The sequence below is a fragment of the Miniopterus schreibersii genome (assembly GCF_964146895.1).
Source record: "Miniopterus schreibersii genome assembly, chromosome: 9".
Taxonomy (NCBI): domain Eukaryota; kingdom Metazoa; phylum Chordata; class Mammalia; order Chiroptera; family Miniopteridae; genus Miniopterus; species Miniopterus schreibersii.
The window spans coordinates 11,442,520-11,462,084 of NC_138118.1; the positions used below are offsets into that span (position 1 = coordinate 11,442,520).

General features: G+C 42.0%; 1 protein-coding gene across 4 annotated transcripts in view; it reads right to left on the bottom strand.

Annotated features, from left to right (window-relative positions):
* The window catches only part of NUP205 (nucleoporin 205), a 64,595-nt gene extending 56,575 nt beyond the window's left edge, over positions 1-8,020 (bottom strand). For 2 of the 4 annotated variants that reach the window (XM_081146715.1, XM_081146716.1), the window contains exons 1-3: positions 7,751-7,852; positions 2,707-2,849; positions 1,007-1,178 (exon numbers count right to left, since the gene is read on the bottom strand). In XM_081146715.1, coding sequence (XP_081002841.1) covers positions 1,007-1,178; positions 2,707-2,849; positions 7,751-7,778 — 343 coding nt within the window. In that variant the 5' untranslated portion in view covers positions 7,779-7,852. Of the gene's footprint in view, positions 1-1,006; positions 1,179-2,706; positions 2,850-3,626; positions 3,689-7,750 lie in introns of those variants that run through there. The other 2 variants (XM_081146713.1, XM_081146714.1) reach the window with 2 other exon arrangements.
* Positions 8,021-19,565: the final 11,545 nt, after the last annotated feature.

The following is a 19,565-nucleotide window of genomic DNA, read 5'->3' on the forward strand; positions in this document are numbered from 1 at the left end:
CTGACTTATTCTCAAAATCATACTTTACTTCTTTTAATGCAGCCTTAGGTCAAAAGGTCAAAGGGATTTGGGAAGCCACATGATATCTTTAGATATATTAGGCTTTCCTTCAATTAACCTGCCTCCATGGCTTCTTCACATGGCTCCTCTGTTATAATTAAACCACTTATTTTATGGAAATTTCTATCTTTTCTCTATATAGCGGTCAGAGAGATAATTTCAGGGTCATTGCAGATTATGTAAATCTTCTACTTAAAGCCCCTGCCTACAACTTCCCATTGCAACGAGAATGACACCCAGATCATTTTCATGGCCTGCAAGACGGAATGTGATCAGACTCCTGCTCCACCCTGTCTTCCTTCACTCTCCCTGCACTCCTAAGGCTCCCGCCACAGAGGCCTTTCTATCCTTTCGCATGCCTTGTTCTCACCTCAGCACTGCAAGTGGCTCTGCCTACAACACCCTTCCCCCACAACTCTGGCATGTGGCATCATGCAGGTCAAGTCAACTGTCCTGATCTCAAGGAGGTCCTTTCTACTTACGCTACTTAGAAGTGTCCCCATCTCTCTATCTCCCACTACCTTGTTTTTTCTTCTTCCTAGAACTCAGTATTATTGAAATTATCTTATTTTGTCCTATTATCTGCATCACCCCCTCAAAAAGAAACTCCAAAAAAAGTCCTGACTTTACCTTCTTACTCATTATATGACAATAAATGCTTTGTGCTATACAATTTCTGAGATGCAGCCAACGATTCTTTGCTAGTGAACTACTACATAAAAGCTTATCTTAAAAGTTAAATTATCTTTAAAGCCTCCAGTCACTAAACTAAAGCTTTCCATTAACCAAAGAGAAACAAAAGGAAATATTTTGAATATAGTTTTTCAAATACATGGCATCCTTAGAAACTATTTTGGAATCTAAGTGATATACTACTTTAAACTCCAAGTGAATAATTTTATAATTCTTACCACCTTACTATAGGTTCGGTTAAATGCCAACCTACCAGCAAGGAGAAGCTCAACAGCTGCCAGTTCTCCAATGTCAAAAAGGTCGCTGAGGATAAAGGCCTCTTTAATGAGCTGCTCAGGAAGAAGTCGGGTTCCCTGTTGACCCTGGATAGCGACTCCCTCTGTACTGGCTTTCTGAACCTTCTCATGTTGTTGAACATTTTTTGGCTACAATGGTAAAAATATACAAGGTCATGTAATGAAAAGAGTACATTGGACACAAGATCTTAATTATTATCTAAAGAAATTTATTCATAAGGCAGCCTGGTAACATGACAAAAGAAGTATTTCTTATCAGATAATCTACAATTAAACCTTTATGAGATAGCATTTTACATTACCATTACCCTCGCCATTTTATATTATTATTACCTTCTCTCAATAACAGCTTCTGCTGAACTCTGAACTACAAAATTTTAAGAAAGCACACAAAATAGCATACTATTTTTCAAGTTTCTAAGGAACTTTTCCAATTATATATTTAATAAATAAAAACAACAAGGTCTTCAAGTGGGAAATAACAAATGGATATATGAATTGTTGAATTAATTAGTGGGGCTAATGATAGTTTACTAATATACGTATTATTAAAAACATAGTCTTATCCCCAAAGAAGTCTTACAACTTGGTTCAAATATTTAAGGAATGACATAATGAATTACTTGATGGATCATACAATCTTAGAAATTTACACCTTAAAAAAAAGGCCACATGCCCTAGCTGGTTTGGCTCAGTGGTTAGAAAGTCAGCCCGTGGACTTGAAAGGTCCTGGGTTGGATTCTGGCCAAGGGCATGTACCTTTGGTGGCAGGCTCGATCCATGGCCCCAGTTGGGGGGGTGCAGGAGGCAACCAATACATACGTCTCTCTCATGTTGATGTTTCTCTCTCTCTCTCTCTCCCTATCCCTTCCTCTCCTGAAATCAATAAAGATATATTTAAAAAAAAAAAAAAAAAGCCCACAGAAGTCATTTAATCCAACTCCTCTATTAACAGATGGGGAAACTGACACCCAGAGAAATCACATGACTTGACTGTGGGCACACAACTCTCATGGCAGAGCCAAGACTGGAACTCAGCTCAACTGGCTCCCAAGCAAGGACTCTTTCTAATAAAAATAGCTAAAAAACTAAAAAGCAAAAGGCCATTTCTGGTAGGACAAACTCATAAATAGTTCTTATATGATCTTGTTAGCCTATAAAAGAAAACTGCCAAACAGCAAGAAAAGGAGTTTGCAAACACAAATCCCCTCCACTTAAGTACCTATTCCTGATGAAAAGGGTTTCAAGATGCAGTAATTAATGATATGCAAGAACTGATTCGTCCAGCTAACGCAAATCACATCATATTATGAAGAGTTAAAACTTTGAAGTACCTGAAACAAATAAAATAATCAATCTTACTGAGCTTAGCTGTGTTAACTATAAGTCTGAAGTTCCAAGGAGACTCTATTTTCAGAACATATTGAACTTTCTAATTTGTATTCGCATATCATTAAGATATCGCCTAGCTGGGGATAAATCAATATTAACTTCTACAGAGAATGAGAAGAAGGTAATACCTGCTTCTAGAAAAAATTATATCTTTAGAGAAAACGTGAATCAATGGACCAGTAAAAGTAACATATTTCATTTACATGCTCCTTCAATCTAAAAAAGAAAAAATGCAAATCCAAGAAGAAAAAAGAAAATTTCCTACTGGGTTTCTGAATAATGAGATGAAGTCAGGTTTATGTTTCTTCAAAATCATGTCGAGAAGGTGGACAGCTTCAGGTTGTCTTCTCCAAAGGGCATTTCCCACCGTTTGCCAAATGTCTTTATAAGGACCCCAGAGACTAGCAGCTTAAAGAAAAAAAATTAATAAAACCAACATCAAATAAAACATATATTTGGAAAATAACGTAAGGTGTTGTCTACACAATTTTTAGCCATGCTCACAGCTACTTTTAAGTGTACCGAGTTATACACACAAACCAAACATTAACATAAAAGCATACTTATTAAAATTCTCAAGCAAAAATATAAACATCACTCTATCTAACTTAATATAATGTCAAGTAAACCCTGACTTCAAATTGGAACATCAGCTGACTGGCTTTGCCACTTTATCAGCTGTGTGACAGAAAGTGAGGAAATAACCTCTTTACACTTCCGTTTCCCTAAACAGAAAATAGGGACATCATCGGCTTCACAGGGGTGAGTGACTAAATGAGATACAGTAGCTAAAACACAGGATCCAGTGCCTGATATACCACAGGCATGCAGTAAGTATAAGTGACTTTCCAGCAAATAAAAAGCAGGAGTGTGGGGGCAGGGGCACAGGGAGATCAGATTTTGTAAAACAGCAGCTGATTAAAAAAAGTACTTTATTTTGGCTGGCATACTAGCTATTGAAAAAACAGCATAGAAATACGGAATACTTTTGTAGGTTCGTATAAAAAGGGTCACATTTTGATTTGTAAATGTAACAAGTAATACTGAGCTTTTGCTATGTGCGACTGAGCATGGTTCTAAGCTCTTTCTATGTATTATTTCTTCTCAGAACACTATGAGGTCAGCACCATGTCTTCCCCCATTTTATAGATTTGGAAACTGAAGCAGAGAAGTCAAGAAACTCACCCAAGGACATACTGGGTAAGTAAGTAGGTTGTGAACCCAGGCGGTCTGGCAACAGAATGTGCCCTAACCACTAGGATGCACTGCCTCTGCACATAAACAAGAAGGTGAATTTAGGTATTTCAGACATATCTGGTAAACAGTAAGTAAAGAAATTAAGATCACATCTAGACATACCTAGGCAAATTTACCTAAACTCAGCCAGATTCAGTTATCTAAAAATATTTAAGGTCCACAAAGGAACAGTATATCATAGGGGATAAAAGAAACAATCCTGGCTTTTAAAAATTCACAATCAAGTTTGGGAGACAAAGTGTACATAAGCGAAATATTTCATTAACAATACAAAAAAGGAATATGACTGTTGCCACAAAACAATGTAAGAATTTCAAGATCAAAATGATGGTCAAGGACTTCCACGGGAAGGCTACGTTTGTGCAGCAATTTGAAGCGCGAGGAACATCTGAGTGACCAAGAGCAGCCAAGGGAAGTGTGAACAAAGGCTTAGGTAGGTGTGAAAGTGCAAACAGAACTCAAAGGGCAGGCGTGAGATGAAAGAGGTCAGACTGCTGGCTTTCAAACTTTACTATAACCTCCATATCTCAACCCAGGATGCATGTACATGCACAACTGAGACACGCTTTATATGAAATACTAACAGTCATTCATTCATCACTCCATATTTAGTGCACTCCTATTTTGTATACTCTTCCCTCTTTTGGGGGAAGACCCACTAAATTTATTTAAGACCCACTATTTGAAAAATGCTACCCTGAAGTCCAAGGTTTCTGTTGCAAACTATCAGATACAATACGGTTCCCTTAAGTGTTTTTAAAGATTCTGAAAGGGAAACTAGTCAAATCCAATCAATCACTCAACAGAAATAATTATGCTAACTGTTTAAGCAGCCTAACTGTAAAGGATGATCTGTAAACATGTTTAACTGCTACCTGAGAAAACACAAAAGGACAATTTGAAAACAGGACAGTAAGAATGACAAGAATGTTAACTGTAACCTAGTTAAACACAGTACAGTTCTACGAACAATGTTGCCAGGTGAAGGCAATGTAGGAGGGAATTTTTTTAAAGGGGGGATGTGCAGGGAGAGGACAGGTTAAGTCAGTCAACTGGATCATTCACTCACTCAACAAATATTTATGGAGGGCCTGGGACTATGGACTGAGAAGACAGACAGGCTCCCTCATGGAACTTACAGACTAACAAGTGGGACAGACATTAAACACAGCCTTCAAAAAACAATTACCAGTATAATAAAAGATGTGATGAAGTATAGAGTGCTGAGAGCTTATAAAAGGGGACACTAACCCTAATCTGAAGGGCAGGGCAGGAAGTGATATGTCAGGTCTTTGGCTGGAGATAAGGGGGAATGGGAATCAGAATGTCTAGACCATACATAGAGAGCAATCATCCAACTCCCTGCTCTGCTCCCATACTTGCCAAACCTCTGATTAAAAATCCAGCTTGTCATATAAATTTTTAGAGTGAAGAATGGCCTGATGAACCAGCGTGAGTATCCATGCAGATATACGTCCCATTAAAGATAAATAAATTGGCAGACTGGTATGGCATGTCTGTCTTTTACTGAGTTTGATTAGAGAAATTCAGTTACTGGGATCTAATCAACTCTGGATACACTAACAGAGTTCTGGACCTGCCAAAATGAGGGCCTGACCCTAGACCCTGGTGACCCCCCGTGAGATGCTAGTTGGATGGTGACTAGCTGACTTCCCTAGAAGTCATTTTCTTGGCCCTCTCCAACTGCAAAGAATGGAGTAGCTTTGAGCCTTGGATTCCAGAACAAGGTGCTTTTTCCTATTAGTAAGTGGGAAAGTCTCAAGTACTAGGCAATGACAAAAGGAAGCTGGCGTTGCAGGACAATGGTGTGACTGATGGGCTAACTAGAACACGAAGTGTCAGGAACCAAGGATGACAGGTAGGGAAGGCACTCATGAGGTGAGGAAACCTAAACCAGGGCAGTAAAATAGACAAGGCCTGTTAGTGGAGTCAGAACTGGTAACTGATTGGCACAGGGTAGGAAGAAAAGGCGTTAAAAACGACTCCTGCAGTGAACCTTGCCTTACCACGGGTATTTAAAAGATCTAGACCAGGAGTTGACAAAACAAAGTAAGCTGTCTGTAAAAGTAACATTTAAGCCCGGCCGGGTGTGGCTCAGCGGTTGAGCATGGACCTAGGGTCCAGGCGACGGGGGTTCGATTCCCGGTCAGGGCACATGCCCGGGTTGCGGGCTCGATTCCCAGTCAGGGGCGTGCAGGACGCAGCCCATCAATGACTCTCTCATCATTGATGTTTCTATCTCTCTCTCCCTCTCCTTTCCTCTCTCTGAGGTCAATAACGATATATTAAAAAAAAAAAAAAAAACTCTTCTGAATCTTGGCTTTTCAAAATGTTTCTTCTCTGTGCTGTCAATTAAACACTCCCGCCACAAGGCCCTTATTATACATTATATACTCTTTGGCTGTTGACAACTCCGTTTTCCTTCAAAGATTTATGTTTAATGGCATGAGTATGTACTAAAGAAATATATATAACCACAGATATAACCTGAAAGCCCTGCTTGTAAGTTTTCATCAGGGTGGGATGGCAGGATAGCAACAGTAAGGAAGTCACTCCATTAGTAACATTCAGATACATGGAAGCGCGATGTAACAAAACTAGGCTGCATTTAAGCAGTAGGACCACGAAGTCGTTTAAGTATCAAAGCCTGGCTTAGAACCATCAGCTGTATAACTTTGGGGAAATTACTTAATCACTCTGCCTCTATTTTCCAAATCTGTAAAATCGGGGGTTTGATAGTGGCTACCCACAGGTGTACCAAGGGAACGAAAACGGGATGAAAGCGCAACTCAGTCCGGGGCCTGGGGAAAAACAACAGGTGCTCAATAAACAGCATTATAATAATTATAATATAAATTATTATACTATAAATTTATATCATATTATAATAACTTATATTATAATATAAATTTACCACGGTGTTTCTGGAATGGTTTAGATTTTAAAAACTCAGATTTAGGTAAGTTTTCAACAATATCGGTCCCGTGGAAAACAGAACCAGCACACGCACACACACACACACACTACATCTATATATGTGTATGTGTGTATATAATATATATATGTGTATGTATACATATATGTATATATATCTGCATAGAGCCAGAAAGAAAAGGCGCCCAAGAAAGAGTCCCCTTGGGTGAGCTTCCCCGCCAGCGCCGCCGCGCAGGGCTCTCCATCGCGCCCACGAAGGCAGGGCGTCCGCGCGGAGGCACCGGCGCCGAGGCGGGAGGTTCCCCCGCGGGCGCCCTCGCCCCGCCCACCAGGCGCGGCCCCGGCGCGGCCCGGGCACCGTGACGCCCGAGCAGCGCGCCCTCTCTCTCAAGCGCCCCGGGAGCGGAGGGGGCGCCGCCTCAGGTCGAGAATTGCCAGGCGAGACCCCCGCCCCCCGATCTCCCGGAGCTCCCACGCTGCCCTCTAGGTCCGATCCCACCCGAAAGGTCTCGGCGCCAAAGGCACCGGAGCGCCCAGAACCGGCCACGCCCGCAGCACCCGGAGTCACCGCTGAGCTGGGCGCGCACCTACCTCCTCGGCCGCCTTTCGGGGAGTGGGGTGGGGGACAGGCTACCTAACCGGGGTCCTCGCTTCCTGCAGGACCCCCTAACCTCTATGAGGGGTCCCAGTGCCTACTCTGGGGTGCGAGTTTCCCGCCGGCGCTCGCGGCTGAGAAATCTCTCAGGTCCTCTGACCTCCTCTGCCCGAGACTCGTGCGTAAATCCTGGCGAAAGCCGGCCCGCGGACAGACACATAACGGGCGGCGGAGGGGCAAGGACCAGGCTCGGCCCTGGGCTGCGCTGGACCACGCCGCCTGGCCTCGACCCTCCAACCCCAGCTCCCAGCTAGAGCTGCAGGGCCGACGCGCGCCATTCAAACTGGGGACGGGCGGGACGCTAGGCCCGGGGCTAGGGAGGCGCGGGCGCTGTGCACAAGGGGGTGAGGGGGCCGGACTCCAAGGAACCTCACAGCCCGGTGTCTCCCCCGAACACCGATCGCCGCCCTGCCCGCGTTTCCTTCTGCCCCGCCGCGCTTACCCGAATTTACCGCCAACAGCGTCGCCATCTTGGAGGCGCGCTAACGGCGCCCCGTGCGCACGGAAGCCCCAGGAAAGGGGGAGGCTGCCCGGGGCGACCCCTGAACAGAAAGGTACCGCGCTGGGCGCTCCGAACGCCACCCTCGACCGACCCAGGCGTACAGAGACTCGGGAAATCCGCTCTGGGTCACAGAAGCCAATCTCCGCCGGGATTAGTCCCATTCAAAGAAGGCGAGGGCAACCGGTTCCGAGACGCGAGGTCCTTGAGTTCACGTTGGTCGCGCAGTGCATCCTGGGACTTGTAGTTTTTTCGAATGATGCCTAAAGTTGGTTGGGTGGAACAGACGATGTTCCCAGACTGGTTACTGAAATGACTCCCATTTATGATACACAAGAGCCGTAAATTCAAATCAAAGTCTTCGTTTCAAATTAAACATTCCTTGCATTACTCTCTTACTTTAGGGAGTGGAGTGCTGTGTAATATGCCTAATCCCCGCAAAAGTCATTTGAGCGGTTACAAACTAACTTTTCATTATATTTCAACATATCAAGTGTATTGCATCAACATAGTTGAATAGAGTGAAACAAATAATAACATTGTTATGAAATTTTCAATTGTATACAAAATTGGAGGAGTTGAACACCCAGCTTCAATAGCATGGCCAATTCCCCCACCTCCAACACAGGAGGTTATTTTGAAGCAATTTCCAGACATCATTTCATAAACACCAAATCTTTTTCTACCTAAGCACCCCTAAATAACTGGACCTTCTTTTTTCACTTGCTAAATTTTAGTTTGCTCATTTTCAAACTAATATATAGTCATTACCGTTTGCTATCATATGCCAGATATTGAGAATTTTATCTATAGTTTTATATATTATTATATATTTTCTATATTGTTTCATTATTTAATCACCAAAACAATCCTATTAGGCAGATGATATGATTATAGCTGCTTATCTCCGATGTCCGTGTGCCTTACAAGCTCACTTTATCAACTCCTCCAGGAGTTGGGAGAAAATAGTTTATACTCCCATTTCACTGTTGGAAATCAGAATTAAATAATTTAGACAAAATTAAGGAGTATGTTGTTAAGAATATCAGGCATATTTATTCTCCTGAACAAATAACAGTAAGTGACACAATGTACATTGGGTGGAACGCAAAAGTTATTAGTGATTTTTTTAAAAGTCTTTGTTCTACAGAGAGAAATTCCAGACTACAATTAAAGTGGTGTTACGGAGTGAAAGGGAAGAGAGACTGAAAAGGCGAAGTTTAGTGTGAAAGTGAGAAGAATATTGAGCAGGAACTTGGCAGGAAGCGGCATTCAAAGATTTTCTTTCTCAGCACAACTATTGCAAGCCTTCCCCTCCACACACTCTTTAAGCCCACACACTTCCCTCTGTGTAGATCACTTTCTATCCATGAAGGAACTTTAACTTCCTGTGGCTCCCCCTCACCAGTCATCATACATGCATTCTCTCCCTTGACTTGTGGGGTACCACTGTTGCTGGGTTTCCTTCTGTCTTTCTAGTCTTCTATTTAAGTTTCCTCCATTAAATGTAGCTCTTTCCTTTCCATCACCCCCAGCCTCTAATCTTTTCATTCTACGTGCTTCTGGGAAATCTATGGCTTCTTACTACCACCTATTAACTGATTAATTCTGTATTTGCATTTCTAGTCCAGTCCTCTCTCCTAGCCTTCAGATTTGTCTAAGTTGACGACAATGTATTGATTGTCACACAGGCATCTCAAAATCAATCAATTAATCCATAACTTAAATGAGCATCTTTCTCTTAAAACCCCACCACCTGTATCCACTTGGTTGCCAAAGTCAGAAACCTGGGAGTCTTTATATTTTTCCTTCAATTGCCAAATCCTATCCATTCTACGTCGTAAATATTTCTGAATCCCTTTTTCTCCCCTGTGCTCCCTAGGCCATTGTTGTCATCCGGTCTCATCTTAAACTGATTTTGCAATTGTCTTCTCACTGGTCGTGCTGATTTCTGACTCATCCCTCTCTCATGGATTTTCAAAGTGATTTTCAAATACACAAATGAGATCATGCACTTGCCCTTATCAAAATGTCTCCATGACCTATTATGGAAGGGTAATATTTGAAAACTTCTTAGCAAGGCACTCATGCCCCTTCCTGACCAGGTTCAGCCTCTTCTCCCTTCATGCCTCCTCGACTGCTCTTTCCCCTGACCATTCTGAATATTATTATTATCTCCCCCAGTGCAACATGCTTTCTTGGACCATGTGTTGATTGATGCCTTTGCACCTGCTGTTCTGGTTGCCTGGAATGTCCTCCCTTCCCTTCTCCATCCCTCCATTGACCACTTGCCAACTTAACCTCCCAAACATGCCTGGTCTCCCAAGTCCCAGGGCCTGTGTTAATGACGCCTCCCGGAGGCTATTTTTTAATTTCCCCCACCCAATTCAGGGGTTCCTTTTCCTACATCCCTATTGCACTGTTACCTCCCCCTTAAAACGGTTAGCTTCTTGTGGAAGATTGTTGTTAAAAAGCCCCCAGTGAATCACATGTCCCTGAATTCAAGTCATCGTGTAATCATCTGTCACTGAATCCGGGCGAGCCTTATGACTTGCTTGGATGGGAAAAAAAAAAAAAAATGCAGTGGAAGTGACACTGGGCAAGTTCTGAGCCCAGGATGTAAGAGGCCTTGCTGTTGCCACTTTTGCTCTTTTACTTCCTTGAGAAACCATGGAAGGAAACAAGATATAGTGCTCTATGCATGTTTGTTGAATAAAAATAAACTATTTCTAAGGCAAAATAAATGCTAAATGGAGATGCAGTAGTCCCCTGTTATCCGCAGGGAATCTGTTCCAAGACCCCCAGTAGATGCCTGAAACCACAGATAGTACCAAACCCTATATATACCATGTTTTTTCCTATATATACATAACTATGACAAAGTTTTATTCATAAACTAGGCACAGTAAGGATTAACTTACTTGTAACAATAATAAAATAGAACAATTATAACAACATACTGTAATAAAAGTTGTGCGAATGGTCTCTCTCTCTCTCTGTCTCTGTCTCTGATAACCAATCTGACAGCCAAGCTGGCTACTAAATGACTAATGGGCATGGATATGCTAACAAAGGTTATGATTCAAGTCCTGGGTGGAATCAATGGAGATTTCACAACGATAATCAGAACAGCTGTTTAAAACTTGTGAATTTTTTTATTTCTGGAATTTTCCATTTAATATTTTCACACTGAGGTTGGCCGTGGGTACCTGAAACCGTGGAAAGCAAAATTGCAGATAAGTGGGGGCTTTTGAACTTCGATACACACTCAGCCCCCCAAGCCCTCTACCAGTGGGGGCCCCTTCATGGAGGGTTCCCTCTGGCTGCTGTGATGACATTGTCCTTCCCTCTGAATCTTCTTTGGCACTCTACTCTTGTTCTAGAATACCTTTAGCTCCTTCGTCTGGTTACTCTTCTCAGGTATCACCTTTCCCCACCCTGCCCCCCTACACCAGGCTGGATTAAATGCTATGCTCTCCCATAATGTAGCATCTTCCACACCTTTGTCCATCCCTCGGCTGAAAACTCCGCATTGAAGAGCAGAGGTACCCAACAGGTGGCCAGTAAACATTTGTTCAGTGAATTCGGCTGGGGAGAGGTCCCGCCACTGTCGCCTAACCCATTGCCAGGCTGTATTGTGGGCTCCTTGAAGACAGTTTCACAAACTACCATCTCTCCTGCAAGTGCCTGAAGACTCTAGAATAAGACGACTAGGTCCCTAACGATTGGACTACCACTAGAGACCTAAAGAACAAAGAATATTCCATATTTCCTTTTTTAAAAAAATTTTTTATTGATTTGAGAGAGAGAGGAAAGGAGAGGGAATGAGAGAGAGAAACATCAATGATGAGAGTCATTGATCGAGCCCGCAACCCGGGCATGTGCCCTGAGCGGGAATCGAACCTCGATCTCCTGGATCTTAGGTCGATGCTCAACCGCTGAGCCACGCTGGCCGGGCTCCACATTTTCTTTTATGAAACACACAAGGGTTCCCGCTAAGAGCCGGCTGAACCGTCCTGAGAGGTTCTCCTACAGATGCACGTGGGAACTTGGTCCCGGCAGAAGGCGTGCGCCACCGTGGAGCAGGACATAAAACAGGGGAACAGCGCGGAGAAGAGTAATGTAAAGTCCCGGAGGCAAAGTCAGATTATCTGCTCACAGAGGGTCCTGTTTGTACTCCGGGAATTAGCATGAATGCTTGGCCCGGGCCTGGGGCAGCGAGTGTGGGAGAGCGAGGAGTGATGGGGAGGCCGACGTCTGTCTGTCCGTGATGAAAAGCAGAGCTTTCAGCCCGGCAGAAGAGCACTCAAAGCGAAACTATGTACCAGGAACAAGAAAGCCTTCACTGAAATAAACTACGGCACTGTTCGGGACATGATGTAAACTCCGAAACAAAGGACAATAGGAAATAGTCCCGTGGGCAAACAAATGCAAAAATTAATCGATGAGAGACAGATGGTCTGAAGAAAGATCCCAGATCGACACGAAGCTGTCACTGTGTGTCGTTTCTCTGCTTCAATCTGGCCCAGGGTTGTTCTTCGGTAATGTGTATTTTGTATCTTCTCATGTCATTCTGGGCTATCACGTATCAATTTAACATCAAAAAAAACAACAAAACTTAGAAGATATTCTGATGTAGTAATAGGACAATCAGGCTGAAGAACATTGAAGCTAAAGTATGGGAATTAAAGGAAAACTAAGCTATGAATATGAGTGATTAAGGTGGATTAATGCAGAACTAATAGTCTCACATCAATGAATTTCATTAATGAGGTTCCCAAGGAGGTGTTAACTTAACCATGTTGCACAACCTTGTACATTTTAAACTGGACATTTAATAAGCACTTATGTAGTATTAAGACTAGTTTAAATGCTTTTAAAATTAGATAGAAAATTGATGTGGCCAGAGGAACTCCGATTTTACTGTGATTTTAAGGTTTCAATCTCCGCCCATAAGCATGACAATTCCAAAGCAAGATAAAAACATTTTTTAAATGTACTTTAAGGGGGGGAAAAAACCTCCCTAGCCTTGAAATATTGTTGCTTCTTGGTTTCTAAAATTACCTCTGCATACCTAGAGAGAGACTGGGTACTCAACTTTTTTCATGGGTAAAATATACAAAAGCTAAAATTAACCATTTTTAAGTGTGCAGTTCTGAGGCAGGAAGTACATTCACCCTGTTCTGCAACCGTCAGCACCATCCATCTCCAGAGCTTTTTCAACTTCCCCACTAAACTCTGTACCCATTAAACACGAACCCCCTCTTCTGCCCTCCCCCCAGCCCAGGGGCAACCACCACTCTTCTGACTCTATGACTGTGACTGTTCTGAGTACCTCATATAAGTGGGACCATACAGTATTTGTATTTTCTCTTAGTAGAATGCCCTCGGGTTCATCCATGTTGTAGTATATGTGGAAATATTCCTTTCGCAGGCAGAAGACCAGCCCATCGTATGTATGCCCCACATTTCTTTATCCGTTCACCCATCAAGGGACACTTGGGTTGCTTCCACCTTTCGACTGCTGTGTATAATGCTCATGAAGGTGGGTGTACAACATCTTTTCGAGTCCCCACATTCAGTTATTCTGCGAACACACCCAGGAGTGACATTTCTGTATCACGCGGTAACTCCGAGTTTACTTTTTGAGGAATCACCACACTGTTCCATTGCACATTCCCACCAACAAGCGTTCCAGTTTCTACAAATCAGCGACAATACTTGTTACCTACTTTTTTATTATACATACACATGTATAAAAATAGTCATTCTAACGTGTATGAAGTAGTATTTCTTTGTGGGGTGTGTTTTTTTAATATATCTTTATTGATTTCAGAGAGAGGAAGGGAGAGAAAGAGATGGAAACATCAATGATGAGAGAATCATTGATTAGCTGCCTCCTGCACGCCCCCGACTGTGGATCAACCCCGCAACCCGGGCATGTGCCCTGACCGGGAATCGAACCAGGATCTCGTGGAGAACCAGGATCCACGCCGGCCGGGCTTCATTGTGGTTTTGATTTTCATTTCCTTAATGATGAGTGATGTTGAGCATCTTTTAATGTGCCCACTGTCCATTTGTATGTCTTCTTTGGAAAAATGTGTGTTCAGGTCCTCTGCCCATTTTTTAAAATCCTATTGTGTTTTTTTGGTGTTGAGTTATACAAGTCCTTTATATATCCTGGGTGTTAATTCCTTACCAGGTATCAATTTTTTGTTTCATTTTATATTTGTTTGTTTTAAAATGCATTATTAAAAAAAAAAAAAAAATGGGATCACTCTGCCAGTGACCAGGAAAATGTTTTCATTATTTCAAGATTTTAGGTCATTTGAAGGGCTCCTCCTTTTGTTCATTTTTCAAACAGTGGAAGTATAAAAGAGAAAATTGAAGTCACCACAATCCCAGCACTCAGAGAGATAACTTTAGTAAATTTTTTTGGTTTGCAATGTTAGGAAACCTTGGTGTTGATTGAATCCTAAAGTTAAAAGATGCTTATGAAAGTCCAGTCCATCTCTTGCCTTCAGACAGGATGAAGCATAAATAAGACAGAGTCGAGAACAATTCTTACAATAAACCCCATTTTTCTAAAAAAAAAAAAAAAGATTATAAATTTAGGAAATATATGTAGACGGGTCGTTTGAATCAATCCAGGTATAAATATTAGGTATTAAGTATTTTTAAATATAGAAGTCACTAGTATCATTTCATAGTTGCAAATAAGGTACTATAGTGCCATAATGGGTACATAGGAAGGAAGTAGAATGTCAGGACTTCAAAAGAAAGGGACCCCTTCATTAGCAATAAATTCAGGCCAAATCGTAAAATTGTAACCCACATTGGAATGTATGCTCTGTGTGGGCAGGCATATGTATATTATTTTGAGAGTATGTTTATTAAAGATGGGGACAGTGAAACAAGGAAAGGCTTAGATTAAAAGACGCAACAGGACAGAGCTTAGGCGGGGCTGCTTTGACTCACTGAAGAAATCAGAGAAAAGGGGGCCCCGGAGACAGGTTCAGGGGGGTTAGCCGGGATGAGCTGCCACTGCCCATTGCTCCCTGGTTGCAAGTCTCATGGGGTTCCTTAGCGTGTTGGAGATGCATGCCTACAGGGAAAGAAGAGGGGGAAGGGAAAGGTGCAGGCCTGCTCCCAGGGGGGAGTGCACACTGGGCAGGTCTATTTATTTTATTCACTCATGCCTCTCAAGTACCTAGAACAATACCTAATACCACAGAGTAGGGTGATCAACAAATATTCATTGGACAAATAAATTGCAGAAGAAAAAAGTTGGTGTACAAGTCAGAGTAAGATTAAGAGAGAAAGAACCACTGAGAAGGGTCGAAGAAAAAAATCAAGAGCAAAATTAGAAAATATCTTACACTGAATGAAAATTAAGCATCTTGTAAAATCAAAGCAAGTTAAATGTGTGGGGAAGAAGGAAACAATGAATGAAAATCAAGCAAAAAGAAAATGGGGGGAAAAATAAAGTCAATGAAACCAACTGTTTGTTCCTTGAAAAAAATAAAATTGATAAATCCTTAGCTTGACCGACCAAGAAAAAAAGGGAGAAAAACATAAATTGTCAATGTCAAGAAAGAAAGACACATTGCTTCTGATGCTGCAGATATTTAAAAGAGAGTAAAGCATAAAGTACAGCATAGGAAATACAGCCAATAATCTTATAATAACTGCCCAGCCAGCGTGGCTCAGTGGTTGGGACGCTGTTCGATTCCCCGTCAGGGCACATGCCTGGGTTTCGGGCTCGATCCCCAGCAGGGGGCGTGCAGGAGGCAGCCGATCAATGACTCTCATCATTGATGTTTCTATCTCTCTTCCTCTCTCTGAAATCAATAAAAACATAAATAATCATCATAATAACAATATTGTAATAACTGGTCCCAGGTAGGTATTGGTATCGGGGGGAACACTTTGTCAATTACATTGTCTAACCATTGTGTTGTACATCTGAAACTAATACAGAATAATATTAAATGTAGCTGAAATCGAAAAAATTTAAAAAGTAAAATAAAGGAGCGTAAGGAAATATTATGAACAACCTTACGCCAATACATTTGGCGACTTAGATAAAATGGTTTATTTCCCTAAAAGACAAAAATTTCCAACATGGAAAACTCTAATAGTTTTATGTCAGTTCGTGCGACTGAATTTGCCACAAAGTATCAGTCAAAAGGGAACTTCAAGGCCTCAGCGGCTCACTCAGTGAATGTGAATAAATGTTTAAGAAATGATACCAATCCTACACAAACTCTTTCAGAAAACAGAGGAATAAACACTTCCTAGTTAACTTTATGAGGCCACTATTAACCTGATAAAGTCAAAGACATTACAAGGAAAATTAAAGAAAACCACAGACCAATATTACCAGTGAAGATAAGCTGTCGAAATCCTTAATAGGGACAACTACTAAAAATAGCAAAACCACATCAGCAATATAGAGGAGAGGTAACTCGTCAGGACCAAATGAGCTTTACAAATTCAATTTTAGCAATTTCTTTTCAATCACAGAGGGACTGACTTTTATTAATTCTATTTTACAAGGGGAGTAAATGGCAAAAGAGAATTCTAGTGTGATTATCCAGAGATATTACTAAGCCAGCTGAAATCTTTGGAGAGGCTGGTCCCGGCCCTCTGTCCACAGGACACTGGCAATTACAAATCTAGGTCTTTGGCTCCCCTTTTCCCAAGAAGACAGGCATATATAAGCAAATGTAATATTCTTCCCGTCCTGATTGGAGCATTACTTCCTGAGAGAGGCTTTCTTCGGCCAGTCTGTGCAAATGGTTTCTGCCCCACCCTTGATCCTCTGACAGAGCATCCTACTCATTTTTTGTAGCACTTCGCATCATCTGAAGTTCTACATTTACTTTTTTACTTGTGAGAAAGAGAAAAGCAGTCTCCTGATATCCAGGAGCTGGCCTGATATAATCACTTTTGCCTGGTGTTGCTCTGAGCGGGCCCAGTACCCACAGCTAGGTCCTAACGTTATCCCATTGAACACAAACAATGTCACGCAACATTAACTACAGACAAGAGCACTCTGTGACCATGATGAATCGGGGGGGAAAAACAAAAACAAAACCAAGACCACTTGTAATCATATCTGAAGAGAGAGAAAACATTAACATTGTCCAAGCTACGAAATACCCGATACCCAGCGCATATGGTAAGCTGCCCCTTTTTTCCCAGTTACAGCCTTAGCCTCACTCTCATGTGCCCTACCCTACAGATAAGATATATCAATATGCCCAGCCATAGAATTACCCCCACTTCTTGAAAACACCCAATACAGACCAAACCTCTGTTTCTTGGGACCCTCCCTTAAGTTACCTAACCCAAACCCAAATCCTTTAAGTCCTTTCTAATACCTTCTTACACTGAAATGCCCCACGGCTCCCCATGGTGTGTTCTCCTTAGCAGCAGCGACTTAATAAACCCAACTTATTCAACTACAAGTTATGTTCCTAGTATATTATTTAACAATATATTCCCTGGGCCTTGCACAGTGCCTGGCACTTAGGAGGTGCTTAATATTTTGGATAAATAAATAAATAAGACTGAGAATAATAAATTACTTAATTTCCACCTTCCTAGGCAGAGGTGGGAGGCCTGCCCGGGTGGCTGGCTGATCTTTCCAGGAGACAGTGCTCTCCTTGCTGGGTCACTTCATAGCTATCAGCTTTCATTAACACCCTCCTTAAACTTTTGGTGCTCTCTTCTCTTCGCATCTGTCCTGCTACCCAGAGAAGTTTCCAATTATTTAAGGCACGTTCAAACCGAATTCTTCCATGATCTTGGCTTACCGAGTTCCCGGCGCTTAAACGTTCTCTGGATTTTAACTGGCAAAGCTGAACGCCCGCCCCTGGGTCTGCAGAGTGTCCTCTGCGATGCTCGCTCCAAGCAAGAATTTCTTTGACAAACCTCTGCTGAGTCCCTCATTCACCCACCTACTTTCCTATATAATATTTTATCTCTATGTTGAGGTTCACTGATAAACCTCCATAATTTTTAATTAATTTTTTCTGATTATAATAACACAAGCTCATTACAGAGCATTTAAAAACGCAAAATGGTGCAAAGACTAAAAACTGGAATTAGCCATAATCCTACAGTCAGAGATCTTGATTTAATTTCAGATGGACATGTTGATATTAATATACATTATTAATGCTATATGTTTACTTTGTTTCTTATGTTTGTCATAAGAACATCATAAGCATTATTAATTATTCTTCAAAATGACCACTTGCAACTTTATTTCACTCAGAGGACACTTATGTGGAAAGAAAAAGCCAGCATATTAATCTAATACATAGATATAAAGTCCTAAACTTATGTAGCTGAACTCCTAATACTTAATATTTAGATTTCTTCTAATTGTTCATTGCTGTAAATACTCTGACAAACACCTTTAGGTGTGAATCTTTGCCCACATCCTTGAGAAAGGTTTCCCAGAAGTGACACTGTTAGTTTAATATGCCTGAATCTTTTAATGCTCTCAATGGACACTGAAAAAAATTGTTTTAAAGACTTTACATTCCTGCTAGAGGATGTATCTGATTCTCCAACCTTTATCAACACTAAATATTATAATTTAAAAATACATGTTCTTGGGAAACTTTTTTAAAAAATGGTATCTAATTTTAACTGTTTTTTTCTTTCTTCTTTCCTCATTTGGATGTGTCTGGAGTCTTGGAGGCTTAACTACCATATGTTCTCTTACAAATGGGCCTTGCGAGCTCGTTTGGGGGTTCTGGCAGGGGAATGTAGCTGCTCCGGTACCCTTGATGGAAAAACGGCCCTTCCTCCACCTGGGAAAGTCGCCTTCCTCCACGGAGTTGAGGACACGCGGCTTCAGGAGGGCCGCACATGGAGCGGTGAGGCAAGGGGACACCTGCTTTGCCAGCCAGATCAGCCGATCAACCCTGGTACTCAATGGGGCGACATGTCGAAGCCAGATCCCCCTCACATCCTAACTTGTATTTTTTATTGCTGGTGAAGTTCGGGGGCTTGTTCCAATAAATTTCTTTACGCATCCAAATACTCTCCCTGCTCTATATTTTAAAACATAAGTAGAGCCCTGGCCGGTGTGGTTGGGTGTCCTCCGGGGCACTGAAGGAAGAGTTGTGGGTTCAATTCCACAATAGGGCACATGCCCCGGTTGTGGCTGGATCCGGGGTGGGGGGTGTGCAGGAGGCAGCCAATCAACGTTCTGCTCTCTTTCAAATCAATGTTTCTCTCCCTCTCTCTTCCTCTCCCTCTCTTTCTAAAAATCAATTTTAAAAATCTTTAAAAAAAACCCATAATTAAATAAAACATAACACCATTATTTTGTTGTTAATTCTCACCTGAGGATATTTTTTTCCATTGATTTTTTTTTTTTTTTTTAGAGAGAGAGTGGGAGAGAGAGACACAGAGAGAGAGAAAGAGCGATTGGTTGCTGCTCCCACGCACCCCAACCAGGAACTGAACCTGCGACCCAGGCACGTGCCCTTGACTGGGAATGGAGCCCTCGGCCCTTTGGGGTGCAGGCCGACGCTCTAACCACCGAGCAATGCCAGCCAGGGCTAAATCATAATACCTTAAAGATTATGTTATATAGTGTTTTCTCACCTGGATAAACTATTTATTATAGGACCTCCATAAATATGAACCAAAAAGCAGACAAGTCTGATATTGAGAGATATTTTAAATCAAAACTGAGGCAGAGTGGTGAGAGCCAAGGTGTGGGGGGGCGGGG